Source organism: Gallus gallus, chromosome 4 (assembly GCF_016699485.2).
Source record: "Gallus gallus isolate bGalGal1 chromosome 4, bGalGal1.mat.broiler.GRCg7b, whole genome shotgun sequence".
NCBI classification, from domain to species: domain Eukaryota; kingdom Metazoa; phylum Chordata; class Aves; order Galliformes; family Phasianidae; genus Gallus; species Gallus gallus.
Genome location: NC_052535.1, coordinates 33514164 through 33541265, shown reverse-complemented (window position 1 = coordinate 33541265; position 27102 = coordinate 33514164). Strand labels below are relative to the sequence as shown.

Sequence of the window (27102 nt, the reverse complement as noted above, 5' to 3'; positions counted from 1 at the left end):
TTGATGGCGAAGGGCTTTCCCACGTAGATTCCATCAGCAGCCGTCACTCAGTGCTGGCAGACAGCAGGTGCGCGTTGCTCTGTGCGGGAGAGCCGCACTCACCCAACGAGAAAAGTCAGGGGCTGAACAAGTTTGCAAATAGCAGCAATTCCAGTCCAAAAAACATTCCCATTGCAGAGGGGAGGAAGTGCTCCCCGAGGACAAGGAGGCTGGCTGCCTTTCTTTTCTTTTTCTTATGCAACAAAGCGGGAAAAAAAAAAATCACAGGAGAATGGGATGGAAGGTAAAACTTCAGAATTACAGTGCAGATATCACCACCTGCTCCTGCAAAACAGGCTGTTCCTTATTTGCAAAGCCCTGGGAGCTGTAAACTGGGATTTCCCAATAAAGTGCGCTAAGCTAAAAGGCATGAAGATAGTGACAGATCCAGACTTGTTACTGCCACGAACATTTGTCTTGGCCACAGCACATAACGCACAGACGAAGAGCTGCATCCACCACCTAATACCTTTCACGTTATACCCGGGCCTGTGCAGAAAAGCTCTGCCTCAGGAACATTCAGAAATTGAAGATGAATTTCACATCTGAGTACAAAAACAAGCCTCCTGTTTCAAATGCCAGGATTTCTGCTGCAAAGCCCTTTCTTTGGCGGATTTTCCCACAGATACCTACAATCGGTCTCCAGGACCAAAGCCAAAAGTACAACAGGAAAGAGAAGGATGAAGCCCATACCCAGTAAATGGGAACTTTATTAAACTACCGAGTTACTCCGAAATGTATAAATGTTCCATTAAATACATTCAGTTTTCTTTTACACAGATTGATAGAAATTTACATATACCAAAACACATTTAAATTATTTTTCAAGCTTGCTACCAATAAAAGTTTGGTTGCTGTTGTTTTTTCTTAATAAAGGAGAAGAGTCAATCATCTGCTCTCGCAGATGTGCATACATACACACAGATACAAATAAGGAGAAGGGAGATGCTTTTCTTTCATGTAACCCACAAGGGAGGCAGCATTCAAAAAGCTTATACAGGGTTTCGAGCAAAAATTCACCCTTGCCAAAAAGTGGGCTATATAAATTCTCCCTGTGGGACAGACTCAACAAGAGGCCCGTCGTAATACTTCGTGGTGGTTGGGTACGATGTCTGCAGTAAGACACCAGGAAACACTGAGGGCCCCTTGCCAACTTCAAAAGACAAAGGTAGCTGTCCCTGATACTAGCCCTTGAGATGCACATGAGCAATTAAACGGCTCATTCTCACTGAGCTATACACTTCCAGCACTGAGGGATAGAGTGGAGAAGCAGATCTACCCTAAGTCAATGCCACTTGTCTGAAGAGATTTTTATTTTATTCTTGTTTTTATTATTAAATGAGGCTTCATTTGTAAGTGAGTGGAAAGGCAACTCTTTAAATAGGATGCTCAGGAGAACAGTGATCAGTTTCCCCACCTACAAACATTTCCCTTAGGAAGATGCATAGCATGCTGAACAAGTTCTCCCTCATTCTCCGTACCTTAGACTAGCAAGACATGAAAATTTGTATCCGCAGGAAAAAGGAGGTGTTTTTATTTGTAAAAAGCTTATCAAATACTAGTTTAAGTCATCCTTTGGAGTATTTAAACATTAAAAACCACATTTGAAGCAACGAAGGAAGTCTACAAAAACATTGTCATGCGTAAGCTCCGTGTTTCATGCTAAATATTCATGGTGACAGGGAGAGGAGGAGGCAGGGAAACCGATGGCTCAATCAGAGCCATTGCAACATTCAAGTAATTTGGTAATACATAAACCAGTGGAAACATGGAATAGTAAGAAAGTGCTCAGCACTACAACGCAGCCTTCAAGAGCTGAACTGCAAACATCCTTGATATGTATCATAAATATATGGCACTTCTGTATGACCAAAAGTTGGCAAGTTTGCTTGTGACTGGAACAAGTCAGATGAGGAGTAGTCATTGTCCCAGTGACTACTGGTGGCCCTTCCAATGGGCATGGCCTCCAGCCGTGCAGCACCAGCCCTATCTACTTGTGCATGCAAGACAATGCTGCCACATTCCTGGAGAATAAGCCTCCTGGCCAGCAGAAAGTTTTCTCCAGACACACGTACACATTCATAAAACATGCTAAAAATTCTTCAGTTAGGGTAAAGACAGCCACAAACAGCAAATATCCCATTTTACTATTTTTTGGCCAGCAGTTCCCAGTCTGTCCAATTGCCAGCAATGGACTTTGCAACAGGCAAAAAAGAGTTCCTGAATCCAAGGCAGTAGGAACAATGTAAAGCACAATTACCTACATTCATTTTCAGTACTGTTCCACAGGATTCTCTTCGACGTTGAATAAGAAACCAACCAACACAAAAGCTTGAGCCTCAGGAAGAATTGCATGTACACAAAAACTGGCCTTTATCCACGTTTTCTGTCACAAAGCATTTCATCTCATAGCTTAACTTCTTTAAACTTTTTGGCTTTTGGTGACCTTCCGTATCACAGATGCTCAAAGACTTCCTGTTACACTCTTATTCCATCACAGTGGCTTCAAACACATCCAAATTCTTAACAGAGGATTTAGACCAGAACACAACCAGTTACCCTTTTCCAGTGGTGTTGTGGTACGTTCAAGAGCATGTGATTCCGCTTATCAGCAACGTTACTGTTTTAAGGAATTCCACAACAGAGACATCCAGTGCAAGAGACATTCCAAGATTCAAAAAACCTCTCCTTACTTCAGTAACGGCTTTAGTATTTTACCTATTGTGGTCCGGTTTGCATCTTTCAGTTTAAGAGAGGACTTTTCCACTGTCCCCTGGTCCTTTGGTGAAGACTCTGCTTTTGTGCTGACAGTGTCTCCCTGGACGATGCTTTTTCCAAACACTCTGGCACTATTTGCTCTCTTTAAAGTACTCCCTCCATTCTCCTTTGGACTCAGATCATCAGAGGTTGCTGCTGGCTTCACTTTAGGCAGCCTCTGGGACACAGACCTGGTGATGCTTGGAGGTTTGGACGAGGTGGAGAGATCCACTTTTGCACGCTTTGAAGAAGAAGCCACTGTATTCCTTGCAAAGCTGGGGACACTGGATGGTGCTTTGGGAGCACTGACAGGGCTAACTTTGGTGTCATCTACAGGGGTCTGGGGTTTTACGCTGGAGCGACACATCTTTGCCTCATCCATCTTCGATTTTGCAGTATTCCTAACAGGTTTAGAGCCTGGCTTCTTGAGGGCAACTCTGTCCCTCTCAAAATGAGCACTGCTTGAGGTGACAGTCCCCCTCTGCAACCTTGGCTCTTCTACTGACATGCTATGCCTGTAAGGACTTCTTGGCAGTGTGTCTGTAGTGCCTCGGACAGAGCTGCGACGAGATAGGCGGCTTTCCACTGTACTAGCCTCACGAAGCGCTGGCTTGGCTTCTGGCTTTTTCACACTGCTTGGTGCTTTGTTTGACCGAGAAATAGGCACCACCTTCCTCATACTTTCATTCTCAGAGGCATTCAAAGTTCTAACAGGTCTGGAAGAAGCCGTGTGGCTAGGGCGAGTACCACTGGATTTTGAGGAACTTGGAGATCTGTCTTTTAGAGAGTTTCTCTTTGGTCCTACTGGGTCTTTACTTTTTACAGATTTTTCTTTAGAAAGCATATGTTTGCTGTTGGCATCATCCTTATCATTCGTGGAAGCATGAAGAGACGGATCCTTGGCAGCTGAATTTAGGTTTGGGAAGAGTGTTCTAGGCCTGTACTGAGCACCATTCACAGAAGAGCGTGTTTTGCCAGCCTCACTTCTTACTTCATTGCCTGCTGATTTAAAATCATTCCCCTCTTCAGAGTCCAGTGTCAAAGAACAGTCAGTGGTAGTATCCGACACATAGAACATTGGCCCATCTTCCCTACTTCCCGAAATACTTGTGTCCATCGACACAGGGCTGCTGCTGCCAGGCTCTGAAGCTTCACTCTTGCAACCCACTGCCTTGCCTTTATGGTTGTGGGTGTCTCTGGAGCTTCTGCAAGCTGGAGGCAGATCGTCATCAGCAGTGCTAAGGGAATGCAAGCTTAGATCATCTAGAGTCTCCACATCTGTTCCACCAACATCCTCTAAATATATTAGAGGCGTATCCTCTGCTGGCTTTGCTCCTTGAATATCAAACTTCCTTAATCCTTTAACAAGTTCGTGCTCCTCAACTGCAAGGGCCAGAGCATTTATATCAGCAGACTCCTCACAGGAGGCGTTGGAAGCAGGCACATTGCAGTTGGTGCTTCGCTGTGGATAATGGGCACCAGTACTGGTTGAGCCACCAAAGTGACTGGACTGTGCTGGATGCAACTGCAGCAGATCACTACTTTTCCCTTTGGTTTCAGACTGTTGGTGTAAGTGCAAGGTATTTAAATTGGGATCTCTAGTTTCTTTGGATTCAGTCCAGGCTACATTGGGTCTTACTTGTCGGGTATTTGCACGGGGAAGGCTGTTAAATTTATTGGGATCCTCTTCTTTTGAAATTTCCAGGAAACTCTGCAGCTCTCTGTCTGCAGTAATCCCCAGAGAAAGTCGAGAGCGTTTGGAATTGGGGTTTCTATATGAAGGGCTTTGAGGTCTCTGCTGCAAGAAGGGAAGAAACTCTTCAAGTCCTTTTTTGGCCAACATTTCCACATCATTTTCACTGCTGCTCCGTCCAAAGCTTCCAAGCTCTCCAGCGGCCCATGATCGACGTTTCTCCTCCAGCTCCTTTCGCCTTTGCAGATGATGAAGTTCCTGGATCTCTCGTTCCCTGTTTTCCTGACAAGGAAACGCATAAAGCCATGTTACAGAGGATGGCATACTATGCATAAGAACAAGTTACACGGCTTTATCTTTCCCTTCATTTCCTCCTATCAAAGTTAGTTCCTACTGCTATCACTCTCTCTCCACCCCCAATACATACACACAAAAATTCACCATGGCAACCACAGTCTGCAATCATTAACCATATGGACTGCAGTTCCCTGCATAACTAATGCTGGAGGCACATGAGTCCAATTAACGTAAGAAAAAAAATGCACAAGTCCCCACAGAGCCTGAAAATGTGATCTGTCAAACCCAACTAGCTTTTACGTGCAAGCAAATAATTGTTGCTGTATACGGAGACCTTCAAGTCCATGCTCAATGGGTTTAAAGAGAGCAGATTTACCTGGTGAGTAAACTTCCAGCTGAGCATTATATTCTTACTTTAAAATAAACTTGTCTGACAAACATGTAAGCCACTGTGTTCTTTCCATCCTCCCATACTTCAACAACTGTCACTGAAGCAGCAAGTGGAGTTTCCAAGGGTTGTTGCTTACCCCCAACTTGAACATAACAGATTGGAAACTTTATGAAAAGACATGACTTGCACACAAAAGCAAATTAAAAAGCTTGCACAATGCCTCATGATCATTACTGAGACATCAACTGATGTCACTTAATAAACACCTCATTCTGGTTTTGGATCTCTTATTCACTGTTGGCTTCAAAAATCAACAACTACTGCAGAGAAGTTGCTCCAGGCAGGCTGGAGATTTCGGTAGCTAGGCTGAGGGGCTGTGGTTTAGAAAGACATAGAAAGAGGCAGTTTGTGTTTGAAAGACAACATAGTAACACCTTTCTGCTAAAATCATTAGCAGTGGTTTACTAGGAACATCAACATTTTAACTGACACCACTAGGCTTCAGATTTAATCTACATTAAACTTGAGGAAATAACGTGGTAAGTTCAAAACAAATGAAGAACCTGGTTTTCTTCAGACAGTACAGCTGCAGCAAAAGAAGAGGAAGGGCTAGTCTTCATAAAGGATTCAAAAATTACATAGTTTTCCAGCATGTTGTTTTTGTTCTCAGAAAGCCTACATGGCTGTTTAAAAAAAAAAAAACCCACACACCTATATTGATCTGAAGCACTGTTTAGTTTGATTTTCCCATTGTTGTGACAACAGAAAACTGAACAACTATAAATAGTTGACTGAAAGCTTTCAGTAAACAGAAGTCTAATGCTGAATCTCTTTTTGATGAATGAGTTAATCTACACCTCTTAAAGGGGATTTGAGATGACACAGGGCTGTGAAAGATGTGTTAGAGACCTCAGAAACTCAACAGCTAAGAAAGGATGAAGAAAAAACTTCCATTTCAGGAAAAATGTGGCAGGAAGCTTTCTTTCACAGGTATAGGATTACAGGATTAACTCTTGAGTAATGCTAAAGCTTAACTTCAAATATCCTATTGTAAAGCGAAATAGTTAAAAATTGTTGTAGATGCTATGTTCACGTTCTACGTTAGACACAGAACATTTTAGCCTCACCCAAATTATGTTTATGAGGGTTTTATTCAAATGATAAACCTGTTTTAAGCACTCACGGACATGTTCTAAAATTGCAAAAACAAAAAGTGTTTTTAACACGTGAGATATGCACAGTTGGCCATATAAACCATCTTTTTTGACTGCTGGCTCTGCTGCCCGCATGTTACATTCATTTCTCAGACCTGCAGTCTTTATTCTCAATCGTTCCATTAATTTTTTAGGTTAATCCTCACAAAATACTTAGCAAGAAAATCTTTTCAGTGTTTGCAAATGAGAAAGTAATTTATCATTTCCGACTACTTTCTACATAGATAAGAAGAGCAATCCTCATTGGGCCTTGAAGTAACAGCCATCCATTGACCGCCTGTACGCAATGTGTGACTATGATTGAAGTCCCCAATTCCAAATGATTGAACACATCCTTTGTATACTCACAAAGTCGCCTCTCACTAAAAAGTCTGCAAGAGTTACTACCTTTTGGTTTAATATATTTGTATGTTATTCACACGTATAACCACATGCTGGGTGGTACAGGGTAAGCTAAAGGTACAACATGCACGTTAGCTGAAAGTTCAGTTAGCTTACCACTAATCAGGAATGTTTTTCTCTCTTTCTAAACAAAAGATTTTATGAAAAGTGCTGTCAACTGCAGGTTACATAAGGCAGAAAAATAGATCTGTGGATCCACCTAATTCATGCTATTTATAACGTCCTAAAAATTATTTCTAATGATAGGCAGACTTTTCTGAACAAAAACTGTAACCAATGCTGACACTACTCCTTGTCTCCGTTTGTGTTAGAATACTTCTCAAATTATTTGAGACCAACTCAGGCTGTGCAGTAAATAAAGTCATACTTAAGATGAGGTCTTTGTACTCTGTTTCACTTTGTGAATTTTCACCCACAGAAAGTACTTAAAAGAAAAAAGTAGCCACTGCCATCACCATTTTGACAAATATATCAAATACCACAAGATATAAAGCATCCCTTACACAGAAAACTATTATTATTATTCATATGAACTAGTATTTATTTCAAAAAAGTGAGAATCTCATTCAGGGCTCAACAGCCTTATGGCAAGCTTAACAGTGCTTACCTTAACAGCCTTGTTGAATCTTAAGCAGAAGTCCCTAAATATCTGGAAACATTCGTCCAACTTCATAGTTTCTTTGTCCTCACAGAAGAAGTCAATGAGAGCATTTCCTTCCTTTTCTAATTCTTGTTTCTGGTGTTCTAGCTCCTTTAGATGTCTCACGGCAAACTGTAGCAAAGAACATACAATGGCAGACAAAAAATTAAGTAACAACAGGAGATGTATATATTAGGAGCTTATGAAGTTCATGTTCCATCCTAGAAGTTGTTACAGAGGCCTGAAAACTAAGGCTCTGAGGAAGAACTTCTACTAATCAAAGGAAACTTCCTGTCATTTCAGAAAAAATGAGGAAAGCAGGTCAAGGAAAATGCATCAATCAACATGCAAATTTCAGTGAACAGGATACAAACCGGGCAAAAGTTCAGAACTTTGAGCAGCAGAACTGCTTAAAGGAAAAACTACTGAATTTTCTGTCTCCCCAATCTGCATCATCAGCCATTCACTGCCATCCTTGCATGATACCACATCTGAGAACAGATGTGACTCAAAATAACCTGGTGGAGAAAGTTAATTTCCAGACAAATCAGTTCTCTGACACTGTCTGATTCATGACCCCCTAAAGATTTTTCATGCTGCAGCACTGGATTGTGACTAGGCAGCTGGAGGCACGGGTGACCACTGAAGACAACTTGCTGCCAGGAAGTTTCTTGGCAAATATGCAAGTAGGGTAGGAACAAATCTGACTTGTTAGCATTTAGGGCAAAAAAAAAAAAAGGATTGAAGATAAACTGGACAATTGACAAGAGCGTACATAGAAAATAAGTTCCTCCCACATATTTCAGTAATTTATTCATGAGGATGAGATAATGAAAGCTGACTTTTAATCAGCTTGGTTATGACTTATAATTTAAAAACAAAAACCGGAAGTCTTTATGTAAGGTATGCATTTATAAAATGATTTTTTTTTCACATTTTTTGGAACGTGGCCTAAACAAGGTTGTAGTGTTACATAAAACCAGCTATTAAATTAAAAAAGAACAAAAAAAAGCCAAACATGTCAGAACATAACATTAAAGAGTCTGGGTGCAATGGATTAAAGCCAACGATTCAGAGTGAATGAGGACAGCTATTTCAATCTTAACCCGCCCCTTTCTTCATCACCTTCACATCTGAAAAACTACACTGGCTATCAACTATACTTGCAAGTAGAGAATCAGGGTGGGTTAAGTTCCAGATCAATATCTGCTTTTTCTTTCTTTCTTTCTTTTTTAAACTTTTAATAATTTTCTATAGCATGAAACAAAAATCATTTCATTGAAGCGTAATACATATCTCTCCAGGCATCACCATGTATTTGGAAAATACCTACAACTTTGCTTCAAAGTTAAGTGCCATACAGATTCATGTCTATGAAGTCACTGAGATACTAAAAAAGAAAAGCAGAATCTACCAAGCAGTGATGCTATGGCTTAGGATAATATGCCCTGTGCAATGGGTAAATTAGTACAGAAAACAAGCTTCTAGCATTCAAGCTTCTAAGAATCCCTCTTCAGTTAAATATTCTCAGGAAAAACTCACATGGTCCAGTATAACATCACAGCTGCCCAAAATATAGTTATCTGCACGTTAAGAACAAAAGTAGAGACCAACCCAAATCGTCTTATATTTTAACTACTGATCTTTGTCAGGCATTTCACAGGCATTTAACACACTTGCCCAACAAGCCTTGGGCAATGTACACTCCATATTCCTCCCAGTAAAAACACAATCCTTCCAACGCTCTTACTTCACAAACACCATGTAGTTGGAACACCTTTGTACCATTGATATGGTAGACATATGAAAACAATGCTTCTGTTTATTGACATGTCCACACGAATTACTTTGAGCTGAGGAATGCTCCTGTATTCAGGTGACAGTAACACATCAACACAGTCAACCTACAAACCTGCAGAAAGTTTTCCATCTGGTGAAAGAGTTTCGGGTCTCGTCGAATGCTGTCTTTAACAGATCTTGTCTTGAAAGAGAGTGAGTGGAGCTCTGCTTCTACATTATCAATGGATAACCTAAAAATGCATACACAGAGAATGCTTACTGAGGAGGAGTTGCCCCTAGGTTAGCCACAATATGCTTCAAAATTGATGTTCAACATAAGCACAATCTGGCTATCAAACAAGACCTACCTGTTCAGAAAATCTAAAGTATAAATGGAAAGTTAGGAGAGAGATAAGCACATTTCTTCTTATTTGCAACTTGAAAAGATTCCCATGGGGTGTGGTTTCACGATTAATTCCAGCCAGTCCTACCCAGCTGTACTGCCTGAAAGGGCAATGCCACCCTGCCAAGTGTTCTTTTTTTCGCTCCCTGGGCACTCATTTTCTAGATGGCAGTCATATCTGAGCACAGAAAATTAATCCGATAAAAGAATAAATACATTTCCTTCCAGATGGGTCATTTCCTTAGTCCATCTGACTACAGAATGGTTCAAGAGCCAAAGCTAGCACAACAAGGAGTCACACTGCCAATGGCGACTGCCTATTTCGGCAACAGCATTTGGCAGCATGAAATTGCACATTACTTTATTCTAAGTTGTCACAGCAATGCAGCCCATGGTCTCAACCCAGTAGTTGTAACATTTCATCTTTCTACCACATACCAGCAGTGGAGCTGCTCCTGTTCTTGGGCACAGGTAACTCAAGAAATCTAAGACTACAGGAAAGAGCTCTCACTGGATGTAATCTGAGCTGTATCTTGGGAGACTCGTTTTTTGTATGATGAGAGCTCCCACCCAAATCCCTCAGTCATTTTGCAAATCAACACTTGTAAATCTACGGCATTTCTTTCACAAGAGAACTGAGCACTGTCTAGGAGCTGACCCACTACTGTTTCCAAAATGGTAAAAAAATAACAACTGCACATGTGTTCCTAACTACATTAAATCCACCAGCAGCCACACTTCAAAACAGTGAAGCTGAAAAATTTGCAGCCGGCCAACTGAAGCACACATGGTGAGAGCATGGTGACAGTATGCGTAAGTAAATACAATGCTGGAGTTTTTTCTGCTTACTTCAGGTAAGCTCCCTGTGCTGGGAAAATCTTGCGTGTTTTTGCAAATGAGAAAAGGCGTAGATGATTCCACTTCAGACGGAGGATAAAGGACTACCAGGGAGGAAGGCAAGATTAAATGGTGGTTTTAACACACTCTGATTGGAAGGATTTACAAGGAACTTATACACGACAGTTGTGTCTCTAAAAAAGAAAGATCCTCCTCACACCCAATGATAAGACATGCATTTTGTTGTGTTTAATTTTCCTGCAGAGTGCATTCCCTGAACAGATTTCATCATGAGTTACAACAGAACATTTTCAGCATTAACTAATGTGATCAAAGAGCAAAATGGCTAGGAAAGTACCACCAGTTTTCAGATTCTGCCCGTTCCCCTACAGTTTGCCAGGGGGCTTGGATGCTGAGGGAAGCTACATTCCTCAGCAGGCCATAGGGCAGACTGCCAAGAAGGTGTGTGGGTTGGATGGCAGAGAGCCACACAGGTGGTCCATCAAAAATTTTCTGATTAACTCCATGGCCACTCCTTTCCTCAGAAGATTTCAGAGTTCTTTGCAGACATGACTTAATTTTGCATCAGATATAAGAGATTGGAGCAATTTTATAGCTCAGACAACAATGTAAATAGACTGCCCAAAGGTCAAGGAATAAGGAAGTAGCAAACTGGGAACAGAACTCCAGGATCAGTAGCTTCCAGTTTTGTGCTTTAGATCACAACATCTCACAAAAGCAAGTACAGTTATCTAGGTATGAAATAGGTTAACATTATGCAGCTAGAGACAATGACATGAAAAAACAGAGCCTCAAACCCTTCAGATTTTCCACCCAAGACTGAAACGGAGAAGCAAACCAAATATAAAAACATCTAAAAGAAGCCAAGGCCAGCACCTGTATCAGAAACCAGACTTGCAAGAATGCTGTACTCTGCTCAGAGACAGATGAAAATTGGTTTCAGAAAAAACAGCATCACTCTGATCTCTTAAAAGCAGCATATACGCACACACTATTTGACAGAGACAAAACTGCAAAACACCTACAGAGATCATGTGAGAAAAAACCTTATACCTGAAGGCACATTGCAGGCATACTTCTGCTAGCAAATGGAAATGAAGCACTCAAAGTTACAGTAAACATTTGTAAAGATCTCAGGTTTTGTGCCAAGACTTTTTTGAATAAACCTAATTGCTTCACAAATCAGAGAGTTCCAAGTCACAGTTTAACCATAAGTTTTCAGGTTTATTTTGAGTTACCTGGCGGCCTCATGAACATCCCTAATTTTCTCTGAGAAGTTGAGAAGAGCAGCATCTTTCTTTTGGGCTTCCTGAAACAAACAGAACAAAGCCAAAACACACACAAGCTATTAACATTCCATTGCCACAAAGAAACACCCAAAAGTCCAGCAGTTCTAAAGCCTCTGGGAGTGCACTTAAAGGTTTCTCTCCCATACTCTTTCTTCCAGTACAATCCTAACACAATTCAGCAGAAAATACTTCTTTAAAGAAAGGCAGGGATGAGAACTAGAAACAAACAATTCCATTTTGCAATGCACAGCAATAGCTGCTTCTACAACTGAACACAGAAGACACGTATACTGATAGGGAATGTTAGAGAAAGGACAATCTACTCACGCCCAGTGTTTGAGCAGATACAAACACCAGTTAATACTCCATTGTTACCTGACCAGTAATCTCTTAAATCAGTTTGTATACAGTTAACCAAAGTCACATATGAAAACATTTAAATTTTAAAAACAACAAGTTTGAAAAGAAGAAAAAATAGCTGAAAACAATTTTAAAAAAGGCCACAGCAGCTTTGAAAGTACTTGTTGGCCATCAAGAGCTGAAAAAAACAACAAACAATAAGGACATGTGCTGCTGAAATGGTTCATCAAGAAGAATAAGATTATTTGACAAAAGAAGCCACTTCTACAGTATAAAAATTCAGGTCAGTAAAAGAACAAGAGACAGTGATGAAGTTAGACAAAGGTAAGATTCTACATGACATTAAGAAATCGAGTTTACCGTGGATTTCCCATGGATAGGATGGCCAGACATAGGGAAAACAGTGAATTTTGTGGCAGGAGTTGAAATGTAAAGATTAGAATCAAAGTCTTAAGCCACTTTATGGAGACACATGGCTCCTCCTGTTCTTGATTATCTATGGCTCTAAATTTATATCAGTTACTTATACCAACAAAATAGTTCTTATATACCAGCGCAACAAAATGCAGCAGACTCATCCCAGGTTTGTTGGCTTTTGTATCCGCCAGCTTGAGCAGTGATGACAGCTTAAATCCAACAGCATTGCCAGCATAACCTCCCTAAAAAGAAATGAGCAAACAGTTGCGGTGTGTGAAATAAATGGACTGCAATACTAACAAGGAAGTCTGGCCAATCAGCCGTCTCCATTCTGGATGTCACTTACCGCATTCATAATATTCCCAGCCTGAAGGACCAAGTGCAATATGGAATGCAGCTCCTCACAAGTCATTAACTCTGTAAGGAATAGAAAATTGCCGTCTAACAATTGTTTGTTTAGAAATACACGCACAGTTGCCAAACACCTCAAGCTTTCAAAGATGTGGATTTTTATTTTAACAGGAATCTAAAGTGAACTGAAAATTGGGAAAAAAAAAAAGTACTCTATAATTCAGAGTCACAACAACAGTTGGCAAACCTCACGTACATGTTCAGACTTCAGCTTTGCAAGTGTAGTATTTCCAAGGCAACCCATGGTAGCCCACAAAACATTCGGGGTCTAATCCTGCAACGTGCAAAGTATCTTACGCAAGTATCCTTACCTCCTACTAAACTTAGTGCAAGGCAAACATTCTGCACCTCGCAGGATCTGTTTGCCATCTGTGAGGACTGGGTTAGGAACCATTATTCTTTTTAGGAGACTCAGCCATCAGGTCCCAGAAGATGTCAGGCAATGTTTAAGTTTTCAATACATATTACCCTGCTGCCACTATGAATCACCACTTTATTTCTGTATGATCACCAACTTGGAGTGACATTTATTTCATTTTAATGGCATCAAAGATGATTCAGCACAAAGTTCTATTCGGTGTGAAGCAGAGTCAAATGGAACAAAACTGGCACTTAAAGGTTTTCCATCAGAAGCCTGCTTTGCACACACACCCTTTTTGCAAAATGCACAGTAGTGCACTATCTGAATTCATACACCTTTTCATCTCCCGCACATAGGAACAGAAAACAACACACCTGCTGCAGGCAGCACCTTAGAAATAAGATACAGAAATCCAAGACTGTTAAGAGTTAATAAATGAACATTACACAAGTGGCACAGTAAACTAAGTACCTGCAAATTCATAAGTCACTATACGGTAAGAAAAATAATGTGAGCTCTTTTTATGTAATAAATATATTTTACATTGATTAACGTAATATAACATAGAATCCTCTTGATTGCAGTTTGAACATTTCAAAGAAGTATTTTACTACAAAGTTCACATTCTACAACTCCTTTACCCCACATTTAACTGCTTAACATAGTACACAGATCTATCATTTTGGAGGCAGATAGCCCTTGTATTTTTGGATTTCAGTATTAGCAGGCTAAAAACATGCAACTAAACACAGTCTTTGATCTAACAACATACAGGTGAGAGAGCAAGGAAGAAGAAAGAGGACAGAATACAAAAGGGAACACCAAATTTCATAAGGCAAATAAGAGAAAGCAGTATCTACAGACTCTGCATAGTGAGAGCCTGCTCAGTGTCATTATGGGATGCATCCATTTGCAGGCTAGATGAGAATCCACCAAGCTATTTAGACCATTCTAACCCTTAGTTATTATCAGTGTTAGAATTTAAGTAAATGCTCTCTCAGCTTAATTACAAGGAAAGAAACCTGGTAGATAGGAATGGAAAAGTAGACAGAATTCCTGAACAACTTCAGGCTATCAACAAACCCTGAATTGCAAAGACCAAATGGAGAAGCGCACATGAGTTCGAGTGGACTCAAAACAGGGAAGCTCAGTTTGATTTGCATGACTGGCCTGATGAAGGAGTTGGAGACCAAGGTGTCTCGTCTGGAGGGAATGAATTCATCAGTTCCCAAATGTCCTGGGTGAAGGACATGAAGGACAATAGGGTGTGGCTGCTTTAATACATAACATATTCCATCACATGTGTCTGTTGCTCAAAACAAAGTACAATTTCAATGAGCTCCCAATAAAAGGCCAAACTCAAACCTCAGCTTAAGGGAAGGGATGTTTTCCTGAGACAGGAAGGACCAGTCCAATCCTCACGGTTTGGAAGAACACAACAGGTTTTTTCCCCCCTTTTCCATCACTAGGAATGACTACCCTAAGCACTAGTGCTCATAGTTGAATATTTTTACTACTGCGCCTTTCTGCCCTACTAGAAGTAGTTTAGATAACATCACCAAGTGTACCAGCAGGAAGCAGGACTTTCACACTGAGGAAAAGGACAAATAGGTAACTCAAGGTGTCTGAAAAGGTCAGCATTAATAATAAATGAAACTAGAATATGAATAATTTTCATGCAGAGAAGACGACACCAGATTACCTTAGGAATAACCAACTGGAGCATTTCAAAGCTTGTGAAGTGTAGAGAACATGAATTCAACAAAAATAGACAGTAAGGGAACACCAATAGCATTAAGTCTCTGCAATAAAGATTTTAGCCCATCAATACTGCAATCTCAAAAAGCAACTGCATATAGAGAAACTTCAAAACTATACAGTGAATTTCTCTATAGATCTCTGAACATGAGCAAAGAAGTGTAATGACTTAAGTCAACCACAGTATCAGCGATGCATGAATGAGCAAACTGCAGTCAAAAGACAATGGCTTGTCCTACTCTAGCTACGGAAATCTTGGGTTCTGTTGTTATGGGATACACTGTTAGTAGTCTTTGGTCATGAACTAGTGCATCCAAGGTCTCCAGATTTTTTATTTTGGAAGCAAAGATTCATCAGGCACACCCTGACGGCATTTGTCAGAGGGGAGTTAGCTTCTTTTTAATAGCCAAGGTACCTGAAATTCAAGCTCTCGTCTTCATAATGCAGACTAATTAACATGCTAACAAAAACAAGAGTATTATACGTGTCCCAACATGCTTAATTACCTTTTGTTGCCTGTCTTATAATTTTCATGTCATCCTGTAGAGAAGCACAGGAGGGTGAGAACTCCCTCTCTAACACCATGGCTTGAATCCTAAGAGCATAGCTGGAGCACACAAACAAACAGTTTTAGAACTGACAGCCAAAAGAGAATACATCATGAACAGAATAAATCTATTATCTCCTTACTTTGGCACTTGGATTAGTAAATACATGAAGGAATCGGCTTGAGATAGTTTTGATACATCTCCATCAAAGGCTTTTAATTTCTTTACCTAGAAAAGAGAAAAAAAAAACACTAGCAAAAAGTCTTATGGAAGATCAGGATTAACTTGATTCTGGAAGGAAACACCCAGAAAAACAGTAAATTTAGCAAGAGTTGAGAGAGTGTGCTCAATGACTTCACTGCCCAAAGTCCTGTAATTTGCACACATGGTAATCAGAAAAAAAAATAAAACCAGTAACGTCACACTCCTCCTAAAAACCTAGCCACATAATCTGATGGAATTAAGATGGTGCCATCACTCTGTAACTCATCCACGTCCCCAGCTATTCCCTCATACTCACGTTCACTCAGTGTAATAAAGAATGACTGGCCTCTTCACTATATTTAGGACACTGTTTGCCAGTCTCCCCAGGAGAGTTGGCTCTTTTCTTTCTCGCTGGTCCATTTGCCGTTCTCTAGCTGAATTTTTGTTCTTCCAGAAAACAGCTGCTTAAGCGATGATCTGAAAAATGATTCTCAACTCTCCAACTATGATATACACTTGGGCATAACCTAAAGCATTGGGTGTATTTTAAAGTAAACTGTGTTCAGCATTTTCAGCAAAGGACAGCCTAAGTCTCTCTGGCACAATGCGGCTTTCTCCCAGATACTTGATTCAACTATCTCCTCTAAAACTCCCTTAAAGGGTAAAACTTCATGCTCTTGAGTTTTTTGGGTTTGGTTTTTTTTTTTCCATCATTCCCATGAAATATTTTAACAACAAATGCAAGGCTGCATTTTGAAGTTCTTTGTGGTCAGTGCTTTGAGAACAACATTTACATGTTAAGGAAATATCAGTGCATTCATTTTGACAATCTTCCCTCCCAGCTCCACCAAAATCCATATATTTGCATGATCTGCAAGCCACTGATCTGCCCACGTACTTAGTATTTGTTTATACAGAAGAAATGGAAAATATATGCACATATATTTAAGTATAACTGGGATTTCTTCCACATTTCCCAACACAGAAATCGTGTCCAAAAGCAGAGCTCACTCACAGTTATGCTATTTTTCATCTAACCAACTTCACATCCATTATCAGTTGTACATTTCCACTGATCCACACTAGGTCATCATCCTTCTCCCTTATGGTGTTACACCTAAGGCCCATCCAGATGGGCTTCAGTTTTAGGAAGCATATTCAGGTACCACGGGAGGAGAACACTATATCAGGACATCAACAGTTTTCAACTTGCTTGGATTTAGCAAGACACCCATGAGTTTTTTTAAACATCAGGTTCCAAATTAATCACTTATTTTTCTGTTTTTACAGTGTTAATTTCTTCTTTTTTTTTAAATACTGATTTATAATAGAAGACAACGTGCCATACTAAATCAGAAATTTAAGGTGAGTTCTGGAATAGCGGAATAAAAGGATTTGTAAATCACTTTGTTCTGCTTCACTTACATTCTTTTTCCATACTATACAAATAATAGAATTTTTGAGAGCATATTAGTAAAGACAAGACAAAAATTGGAAACATTAAAATTGGAATAATAAAACTTCCTTAACACACTTTAAAACAAATTAATAATAATAAAAAAAAACATTTGTGAGGGGAAAGGAGAATTCTAATCAAAAGAGCAATTTTTATTCAGGCTATCTAACTTGATTTCCTAACCTGCCATTTAACTCAAGATACTCAGACAAAAGCTCCTTCTAAAGATAAACTGCATGCCACTTATTTGAGGCCTGAGAAAAGTCCTAATTAACAGAGGCACTCAAGAAGCCTGCCAACAAAAAACAGGAAAGACCAGACCTGACATCCCTGATATTTCTAAGGTGTTAAAACGAGCAAGAAACAAGACCAACACTTTTCCCCTCCATTATGAAGTGAGGGGTGAAAATAGTAGATATCCTGAGCTTTGCACACAGTTCTCTAACCTTCTCAAAAAACAGTGGTCTACCTCCTGAACAACAAAACCTGCAAATTATCTAACTTTAATTGAGGACATTGCAAATAGAAAAGTTTGCCTTAAACTGACACAAGCATTTTGGTTTTAAGGGGAAAAGAGAAAAGAAGCACAACACTGCCTGCAAATCACCAGGATCAAGATCGGGTAACCACAGTCATTTACAGAAAGATATAATTTTAAGATTTTTTTTACTTCTTGTGCATTTAAAAGTCCTGAGATATTCACACAAATATTAACTTACTCATGCTGCCTGTAGCACATTTACATTTTGACAGTACTTATTTTTGATGGTGAGTAGCTACCAATGTTATCTACGTGAAACGTTAATGGTGCAGTGTGAACTCTGTTTCCTGAGATTTGAACATTGAAGCGTTTAATGGACACTGGATGAAATTCACTTTCTACCAACCCATAGTAGGAAGAACGCCTGGAGAGAGATGAAGGAGTCTAATCCCCAGAATCCACCCAGAGGAATTTTCTGATACAAGCAAAACAGAAGACATTTACCCAGCTGCCTTCTGATCTGGAATAAAAGTAAAATAAAATACATAATGATAATAATAATAAAAGGCAGATAAGTGAGGTGATTTATAAGGTCCTTCTTGCATTTAAATTGTCTGAATGTGAGACTGAATCCTATGTTAACTCCATCTTAAAACTGTAAATACTTAGGGGAATGGCTAAGGTCAGGTAGGTAAACTTTTTCAGAATCATTAAGGTTGGAAAAGACCACTAAGATCACTTAGTCCAGCCACCAACCCTTCCCCACCGTACCCACTAACCACATCCCTCAGTGCCACATCCACATGGTTTGCGAACACCTCTGGGGTTGGTGACTCTCCCACCTGCTCGGGCAGCCTGTGCCAGTGTCTTGCTGCTCTGAGAAGAAATGTTTTCTAATATCCAACCTGAACCTCCCCTGGTACATAACTTAAGGCCATTCCTTCTCATCCTATCATTCGTATGCATTTCCTCCCTACAATAGTTTTCACAATCGAAAAAGGTCAGTTCTTCCACCTCTTCCATCAGAAAGCAGAAAATAAACAGTTACTTGACTTAACTGACACTACCTATAAAACTAAACAAACAACTTCTTGAACCCCAAAGCCAAAAACGACTCGAACGCATTTTGGATAGCTGCCCTTCATCTTCCAAGGGAGGCTGCACAAAAGCCCACGAGACCTGCCTCTTCTCTCTGCAGACACGCTGTCTTAGTCTTCCTAAAGAGAACCATGATTCCCCAATGGCTCCTATGAGTGGGATACCAACCACAACTAGGACGTGCCAAGAAACTATGGGCATTGACAACAATGCTATCATTAATCATGTTAAAAGATAAAACAGGCTTATAATTAGCCCAAGAACACAAAAGAGCTTAAAAATATGTGGTTTATTTTAAAATTACAATGAATAACTCATACATTTCTAGCCTTGACCTCCTCTCACGAAGCATAACAAAATCTTTTCCACAACAGTAGCAACCACGTAACAAGATACAGCAGCATAATGCATACATGCAGGACAGCCTAATTATATCGTATGCTCAGCTGTGTATTACTCAAATGGAGCACGGAGCTACTAATTTATTTTTTCCATTATATTTGTATATGGAATAAGCATTCGCACTGTCCATGCATGCCCGTGCACATTACGTCAGATTTTAGATACAGGAGGTTCTCACGTAAGTAATTTGCCTCATTCTAAAAACAGTTATGAAACACTGAAACCCTGACCTTTTAATTGATTTGTAATTGGAGTAAATATGTCCATTGCAAATGTCTCATCATTCCTCACAGATAAGAAAGCTACTGCACTCCTGCCTCTGAAGTTCTCAGACATTTTTCAGCTACCAGCAGTACTCATTTACAAGGCACAAAACAGGTATATTGCACTCCTAACCAGGGACCCACTATCTCTGAAGAAGAGTATAAATTAGTACACCACTCATCCCCATATCTGCCCATAACTAACTATCTCCCCACATGCCAATCAAGTAAGATGATTCCCCATATAAGACAAGTGCAATGGTCCCAGGGAGTAAACATGTACCCTGTTGCTGGTTTTGCTTGTGGTGCCTGTTTTGTCTTGCATTACTTCCATATGATTGCGAATACTCGTGGGCACTAGAGAAGAACATAAGTGAAAAATACCAAAACTCTAGAACGAATCATAGAGAGATTAAAATACAAGGGCACATGGAAAAGCAGCTAACATATTAGGTGGTGAGATACCATGAGGCTTCTGCCCAGGTAGTGGCAGACCTCTATCAGCTAATGGTAAACACAAAAGGAGAAAAACCCATAATTAACATAAAGGGTGAAAAGAAGGAAGTAGGAATGAAAGCACTGAAGGATGGCCAGCTATATACAGCACTGGCTGAAGAAAGAAGGAGGAGACAGTTATTATACAAACATGGTGTGAACAGCGTAGAGCTGACAGACAGAAACCAGTCCAGTAGAGCAGGTGACAGATGGCTCGGGTTTTAAAATGGAATATAAGAGCAAAGGACAGGCTTGAAACATTGTGGAGGAAGTGTTGATAACCTGGGCGTGCACTGTGGGTGAGCTGATCAGCAGAATAACACACTGGAGATTTAAAATACAAATTCTGGCTATTCTAGCTTATTAAAAACTGTGCTCCCTCAACTTTTTCCAGTCTGGGCCTGCTGAACAGTGCAATGATGTGCTCACAGAAGCAGCTAAAAGCTTCTCTGCTTTGGAAAGGATGCCAGTAAGTGACAGCTGTCAGCTGTTCTAGCGGGAGGCAATTAAGAGACACATCTAGGAATCTATTCAGAAGTAACACATCAAAGAATGCTGTTGCTTCAGTCATGACATAAGCTCCTTGGAAAACAGCAGGACCTGCAAAAGGGGTTAAGCAGAGGAGATTCCAAATAGGAATTTCCTCCTCTTACAAAACTGCTAATCACGGTAAGGCACAAACAGCAGGATTTCCAACAGGGCTTACTCAAAGAACACAAGGTGAGCGTATCAAGAAACGTTTAGACCTTTCCCCGGTCTTTTTTTTATCCACTCTACTACAGCTGTTCTGGTGCCACTCACAGCCCCAAACAGAACATGGAATGGAACCCTGCAGCAAGCTCCAGGATTGCCACCTTCAAGAACTTGTCAAGTTTTTCAAATTAAACATTAGAAAATACTTCAGCATTTTCAGTATGACAGAAGGGCTTCACAGCACCACCAATATTTTAATAATGGACAAGGGCATCCAGCAAAGAGCCTCTATCTGCCACTTACACACAACCATCCCAATAGTTTTTTCATAGCTAAGAACGGAAAATTCCTTGTACTGACACCTATTTCTACATGTAAAGAGTTGCCACAGTACAGTACTGCAAAAAGAATAATCTTGAGGACAGCAGATGATAAGGGTATTTGTTTGCCTGAGTATTTAGCTCCCATTTTCAAAAGGCTGTTTCATCTCAAAGATACTGGAATGTCTGTCTCAGGTGAGATGATATGGACTGAAATGGTGTAAAATGGGTCGCGTACGCCGAACCAGTGACTGGGATAACATTGAGGTAATGTGACTTCACAGCATAACGCTTCCGGATAAGATTAGATTAGAGTATAAAGCAGTGTTTATCCACACTAGATAAACTGTAAAGGTTGTTGGTCAAAATGAAGGAATGAGACATCCAGAGTTGCCCTGCTTCCAGCTATGACCAGGAACGGTGCTCCTTCCTCTTTGCTTTCACTTTGTCAGACCAAAGGTTTATAGTAACATATAAAAGAAAGAAGACCGCTGCAAACACACAGCTATCAGGGTGGACCATATGCCTGGCAGAGGGTACTTGGACCTCATTCCAACCTGCAAGACAACCGTGCTGCTGGGAAACATGACTGTAAATAGCTGAGCTGCTGAAATGAGGAGTATGCAAAGGGGAACTGCAGAAGAACATCCATGGTACACCAAGACAGGTTTAGAATTGGTAAATGAATAAAAGCTATCTGTCTGCCTCTGTGAGCTCTGCTCATAGTAATTCTCAACTCCTGCAACAATAGAGCAGGTCTTTAAAAGAACGGTAAGTATTCACGGGTAATCCCAGAGACACCTGGCTGAGAACAGGTGCAACCCTCTGCAGGACATGCCAGCAGTAGGACAACAGTGACAATGCTGTGCCAGAGCTACGTCATGTGGCATGACTACTAGATTAAAAAGAACTGGGGAACTATTAAACCAGATAGGGAACACCAGAACAAATAGCACCTCTTCATCCGCTATCTTGAGTGATTTGGGATTACTTCCTTGCATGTATCATTCGAATGCCTTCCCCTTACTTAATAAACCATGAAACAGTATTTCAGGAGATTAAGTATTCCAGGATTCAGATTAGGAAGCAGATAATAAACTCACAAAAAAAGAAGGAAGCATGCCAGAAGAACAATGAAAATAAATTTAGAAGGAAAAAAAAAAAAAACAACACGAAAGACAAACAACCAAAGCTCTAAGGCACCTAAAGAGAAGGATTTTTTTAACTGACTACACTAAAACTCCAGAAGCCACAAGTAGTAAATGAGCTACTGGGCCCATTTAGTCTTCAAGCAACAGCAGTTGCACTGAAACATCTTTCCATTCCAACAGCAGCAATAGTCCATCACATGACATCTCCCTGCCCTTCCCCAGCTCTAGCTGTGGTGCTTCACGGAGCTTTCCTCAAAGCAGTGAAAGCTGCCAGTGAAACAATTGCAGGGAAAATAACAATGGGGAAGGGGGTCTTTCCTTTTCCTGACAGTGAGCGAAGAGATCTCTGAAGCATGGAACTTATTAAATACAATACAAATATTTGCACACAGGGAACAAACTTCTTCTCAGCCTTCCCTTGAGAACAGCAATAAATCTAACACTTAATGCCCTGTGATTTCTCATACTCCTCTACACCACAAAATCTCTTCTATTCATTTATCAAATGTCTCCGTATAAGCACTTCTTAAGTGCTCTGGTCCCACTATCTTGATGGGTAGGCTTGAAGTCAAATCACCTGATAGGAAATACAACACTTATATCACATTGGAGCATGCTCTTCAAAACATTTTCTATTTGTGTTAAAATAATAACCAACTCTTAAACCAGAAAGAGGAAAAGAAGAATAAAATATACCTTTCCTTTCAGTCTATTTTGCTCAAAACACAATTAACTAGGAGACACTTTCTCTTAAGCTCCACTGTTTTCCTCTGCCTACCTCTTTAAGAGGAAGAAGAAAAACTGTTTAAATACAAGAATATGCACTGAAATTCAAACAAAGGGGAAAGGGTGAACAGTTTGAACTGCCAAAATCACTTTCACTCTTTTTTTCATATCACATTTATACTTGCTGATACCCTCCAACTTTAACAAAAACCAACCAAACAAAAAACATTAAGAGAACAACATAACACTTTTTTTCTTTCTCATTAGATTCCTTGCAAAAACAGCTCAATTTAGGGCAATACACTAGACAGTTTGGATCACTGTCAGTTCAGATCGCTGGTCAGACTGAATCTGAGATTTGCAGCTGCACAGAGGAAACACTGCTTGGACTGTATGACCTTGAAGTGGTAAAGTGTGCGTGCACTGAGGTTGATCTATGTGTGGATGTTAACTAGCAATTTCCCGGGTTTCAGTCACTGCTTTGATGTGAAGCATTCAAGCAATTCTAATGTTAATTTTCTCACATCTGTGGTATACATTTCTCTTGAGTACGTACTAATGGGTCAGTGTAAACACATGAGCAGACAAGGAACCGTGCATCATTAAGCAGGGCTTCACCTCCTTAGTCTGAATGGGCTTGAAGGGTGGGACCGGGAGGGGAGAAAGCAGCATTTGTATCTGGGCGGTATCATGGCCTAGGGACAGAGCACAAGGTGCTGCTGGTGATTCTGTGTCTGCTACCGATTCTGTGTCTGCTACCAGGTCTCCTTTGGAGCACTAAGCAACGTTAGCAAGTTCTATGGGTGCTGCATAGAGGAGAAGCCTTTCTGCACTTGTTGGTACCCAATGATCCAGGCCAAGGAGCCAAGAGACCCCATATACACCAAACAAGCAGCAAATCAACAGCAGAGGGCTGCCAATACTCAGCTCATCGGCAATGCAACAGGGAACCATAAGGCAGATGCCAAAGAAGTGAAGCTTAATTTGTTTGCATTAGGATATACTTTGATTCTGAGTTTTCTACTCTGCACCCAGGAGCATTCCAATTCTTGGTAAAAACATTTAAGGAACAAAAGCTCAAAAGGGACATCAGAGAAACAAAAATACCTCAGCAGTACTTTCTTTAAGCAGCACCTCAGAAGTAGGAGAAGTTACTAGCTGTGAAGGGAATAACTATGCTGCAACTTCCATATCAAGTGTAAAATGAAGATTAAACCTTGGCGTTTGGTGGTTTTCTACACCTGAACTCAAGATGACTTTACATTAAAATACATGTCATGTTGGGATGCCAGGCAATAGAACTCTGCAAAGAAAATAAGCTCGATGTAAAACTATCATTTACCTCCTCTGCTTCTGGTAATAGTTTAAGGAATTCATGCAGCAATTCAGAAGCATAGGGCTCACTTCTTCCTTGATAAATATCTTCAATGATGGATTCAGCAGACCTTGAAAAAACAATCAAGCATTCACATTTCTAACACTCGTAGGGCAAATATTCACATAAATTGAAAAAAACAACCCATTCCTGTGCTACTCAAAGGGATTATAATGAGGTTATCAGTAACAGTGTTCACGGTACTATTATTCTAACACTGCTTTCAGTGATACCTTTACTAAAGGGTAACAACAGTGAATAAAGATAGCATTGAAACAGCTTACCCCTAAAAAAAAAATCCTCACCTCTCTTTTAACTCTGTCCCAGTTGAAACCAGGACAAACCCCTTTTTATTAACTCCTTATAATGAAATACAGGCAATGAAAAGAAGCTTTCATGCAGTATTACAGGAGATGTACGTGGGTTTCATTTAACTGCACCTGAAAACTCACTTCAACTGGTTAACAACAGCAAAATCTGAGCGTTTGGGGCTAAATCATAAAGGCACTCAAAGCTAAACATATTAGCACACAAATGATGAGATGTACTTACTTAGGACAACCCTTACAGAACCGCTAACTCTGTAAGAACAGAGCACAATATACTGAACATTTGATGACAACTACAGAGAATTCCACACTAGTTTACACTAAAAGCGAGGAAAAAAACAGATCTTACTTTCTGAATTGTTTGAGAAATATCCCAATGTTCATACTTCGTTTTGCATCCAAAATGGAAACCTGAGAGAGAGAGAAAAAGAGATTAATCAACCAATATGTAAGAGAAGAGCACACAATGCAGGTGTCATTCCTTAAAATGCAACAGGTAATTGCACATGGTTATCATCAGATCATAAGCAAAATGACTACAGAGGCCATGTATTACAGAACCAGTTTTTTTACCTGGGAAATACACTGCCCACCCACAATACCTTTTCTCAAGCAAAATATAAAAACATAGCAACATCTGTAGAAGGAAGGAATCAAATTCTACTTCATTACAAAGCAAAACCCTGCTTATTTCGTAATGTTGCACCTATGAAACATTGCTGATCAGGTAATACGTTGTACTGAATTTGAAGGCCCCACAGTCATCTGGCATCACACCCCCAAATCCTTGTGTTTCAGAGATTATGCAACAAATATGAGGATGGACCCTCTCTACGCACCCCTGACTTCATTCACATGAACAGTCACAAAACAGAAAAATAAATCATTTAATCCTGAATCAAAACCTCAGACAGATGACATTCACATCTGATTGTTTTATCCAAAACGAAACCAGAAGCCCACAATAAAATAGCCTCCCTCCACACTAGAGATTCACCAGAGAAAAAGTCTTTTTCTTACTTCAAAAGCATACATATAAAAACCTGAGGTGTAAGCCACTTCTAGAGAATCGTGCCCCGAGGTTTAACACGGCCACAGCTATTTTGTGGCAACAGCTACAAAAGTCATGAGGTTTAGGAGGACAAGAGCACTGTTTTATGTAGACAGTACCACCCGACTGCTACAATAAATCAACTCAATAAATCAACTCAGTACAAAAAGATGTCGGAGACTGTTGGTGGGCTCACATGATGTTTGAGGCTTTGACAAGCAGAAAGGTGCTTTGACCTCTGTGACAGGGTAAGGCTTAGAAATAAGCCTGTAAGTGAAAAGCTGGTAATGTCAAGGAACTGAACCGGCCCACAGTCAGCTGGTGTCAGTGAAAATGTAGGTATGGTTCATGTGCCATCCCTAACGTGCTATGGCGTACATGTGAGAGACAGCCCCCTTAGCTGCTGGAAATAAGTGAACCTGATTCAAAAGTTTTCCAGAATGTTGGAATTTCCTTTCTCTTGAAACTGGAAAACACAGGAAACACGAGAGTACTTCATTAGATGATTTCTACTAGAACAGTTTCAATTAGCTAACTGCCAGCCTGAAACCCTTCAATTTTAGCATTTGCAAAGATAAGAGGACAGATTGTGGCTTACTCCCGTCTTATCTTGGGAGCTGAGAGGCCCCCAGATCATTAAGGAAAGCCCCTTACATAGGGCAGGTTCAGCTATCTCTTCCCTCGCAGTATTCTAATCTTTTTTCAAATGCAGGGACCTCTCGGTGACCTCTGCAGCCCCAGCCTCTAATTGCTCTGCTTGCTGCAAATGCTCTGATTTCCCGGTACTAGTTTAAGCCTGCAAGTTCTGCCACTGTCGTTTTAGCTTTGGGCTTGGTTTTTGCTTTTTAAGCATCATCAGAATTAATCTTCTGTACATGCTTGCAGTCACTAACCACCGCACTAACTATTTCCTAGGAAAACTGCTTTCCACAGCACAGCTCAGGTGTACGGGACGACCTCAAATCAAACTAGACAATTTTTTCATGTCTTCCCTTGAAGACAAAGAACAGATGATAACACAAACAGCTGCACTTGCCTTATCAGCACAACATGTCAGAACTGTCTTTACTGTAAGCACAAAGACCCGTCAGCCTTTTTGCTCTGGGTACGCACTCTAGTTTTTCATACTTTGTAGTTCAAGCACACAATCAATAAATGTGTGGCTCACTTTTTAGTCACTCCTTACTTGGTGTCCACTTTAAGACTGTCAAAAGTGTTTGAAAAAGCTGACATTACTTCACTGTCTTCCAGGAGTTTCCAGATGGGAATGTGAGGACAATGTGAGGGGGAACCCAGCAGGTACACCATAAATACACGCTCCTATCCATGCACAAAAACACAGCACTTTCCACCTCACATTCCGTAGCACCACATTGCCTATCAGATTTAGGAGCTTCCCCACTGAACCTTCATTTCAATTTGTCCTTGCAGAAAGCTGCCT

The 27102-nt window shown here is 40.3% G+C and overlaps 1 protein-coding gene across 3 annotated transcripts in view; it reads right to left on the bottom strand.

Annotated features, from left to right (window-relative positions):
• Positions 1 to 720: 720 nt before the first annotated feature.
• FHDC1 (FH2 domain containing 1) overlaps positions 721 to 27102 on the bottom strand; it is a 33243-nt gene continuing 6861 nt past the window's right edge. For all 3 annotated transcript variants that reach the window (XM_015276654.4, XM_046941062.1, XM_025149833.3), the window contains 10 exons: positions 24960 to 25021; positions 24249 to 24351; positions 15760 to 15845; positions 15576 to 15676; positions 12886 to 12956; positions 12674 to 12781; positions 11712 to 11782; positions 9346 to 9463; positions 7401 to 7565; positions 721 to 4771 (listed from right to left, as the gene is read on the bottom strand). In XM_015276654.4, coding sequence (XP_015132140.3) covers positions 2729 to 4771; positions 7401 to 7565; positions 9346 to 9463; positions 11712 to 11782; positions 12674 to 12781; positions 12886 to 12956; positions 15576 to 15676; positions 15760 to 15845; positions 24249 to 24351; positions 24960 to 25021 — 2928 coding nt within the window. In that variant the 3' untranslated portion in view covers positions 721 to 2728. The remainder of the gene's footprint in view (positions 4772 to 7400; positions 7566 to 9345; positions 9464 to 11711; positions 11783 to 12673; positions 12782 to 12885; positions 12957 to 15575; positions 15677 to 15759; positions 15846 to 24248; positions 24352 to 24959; positions 25022 to 27102) is intronic.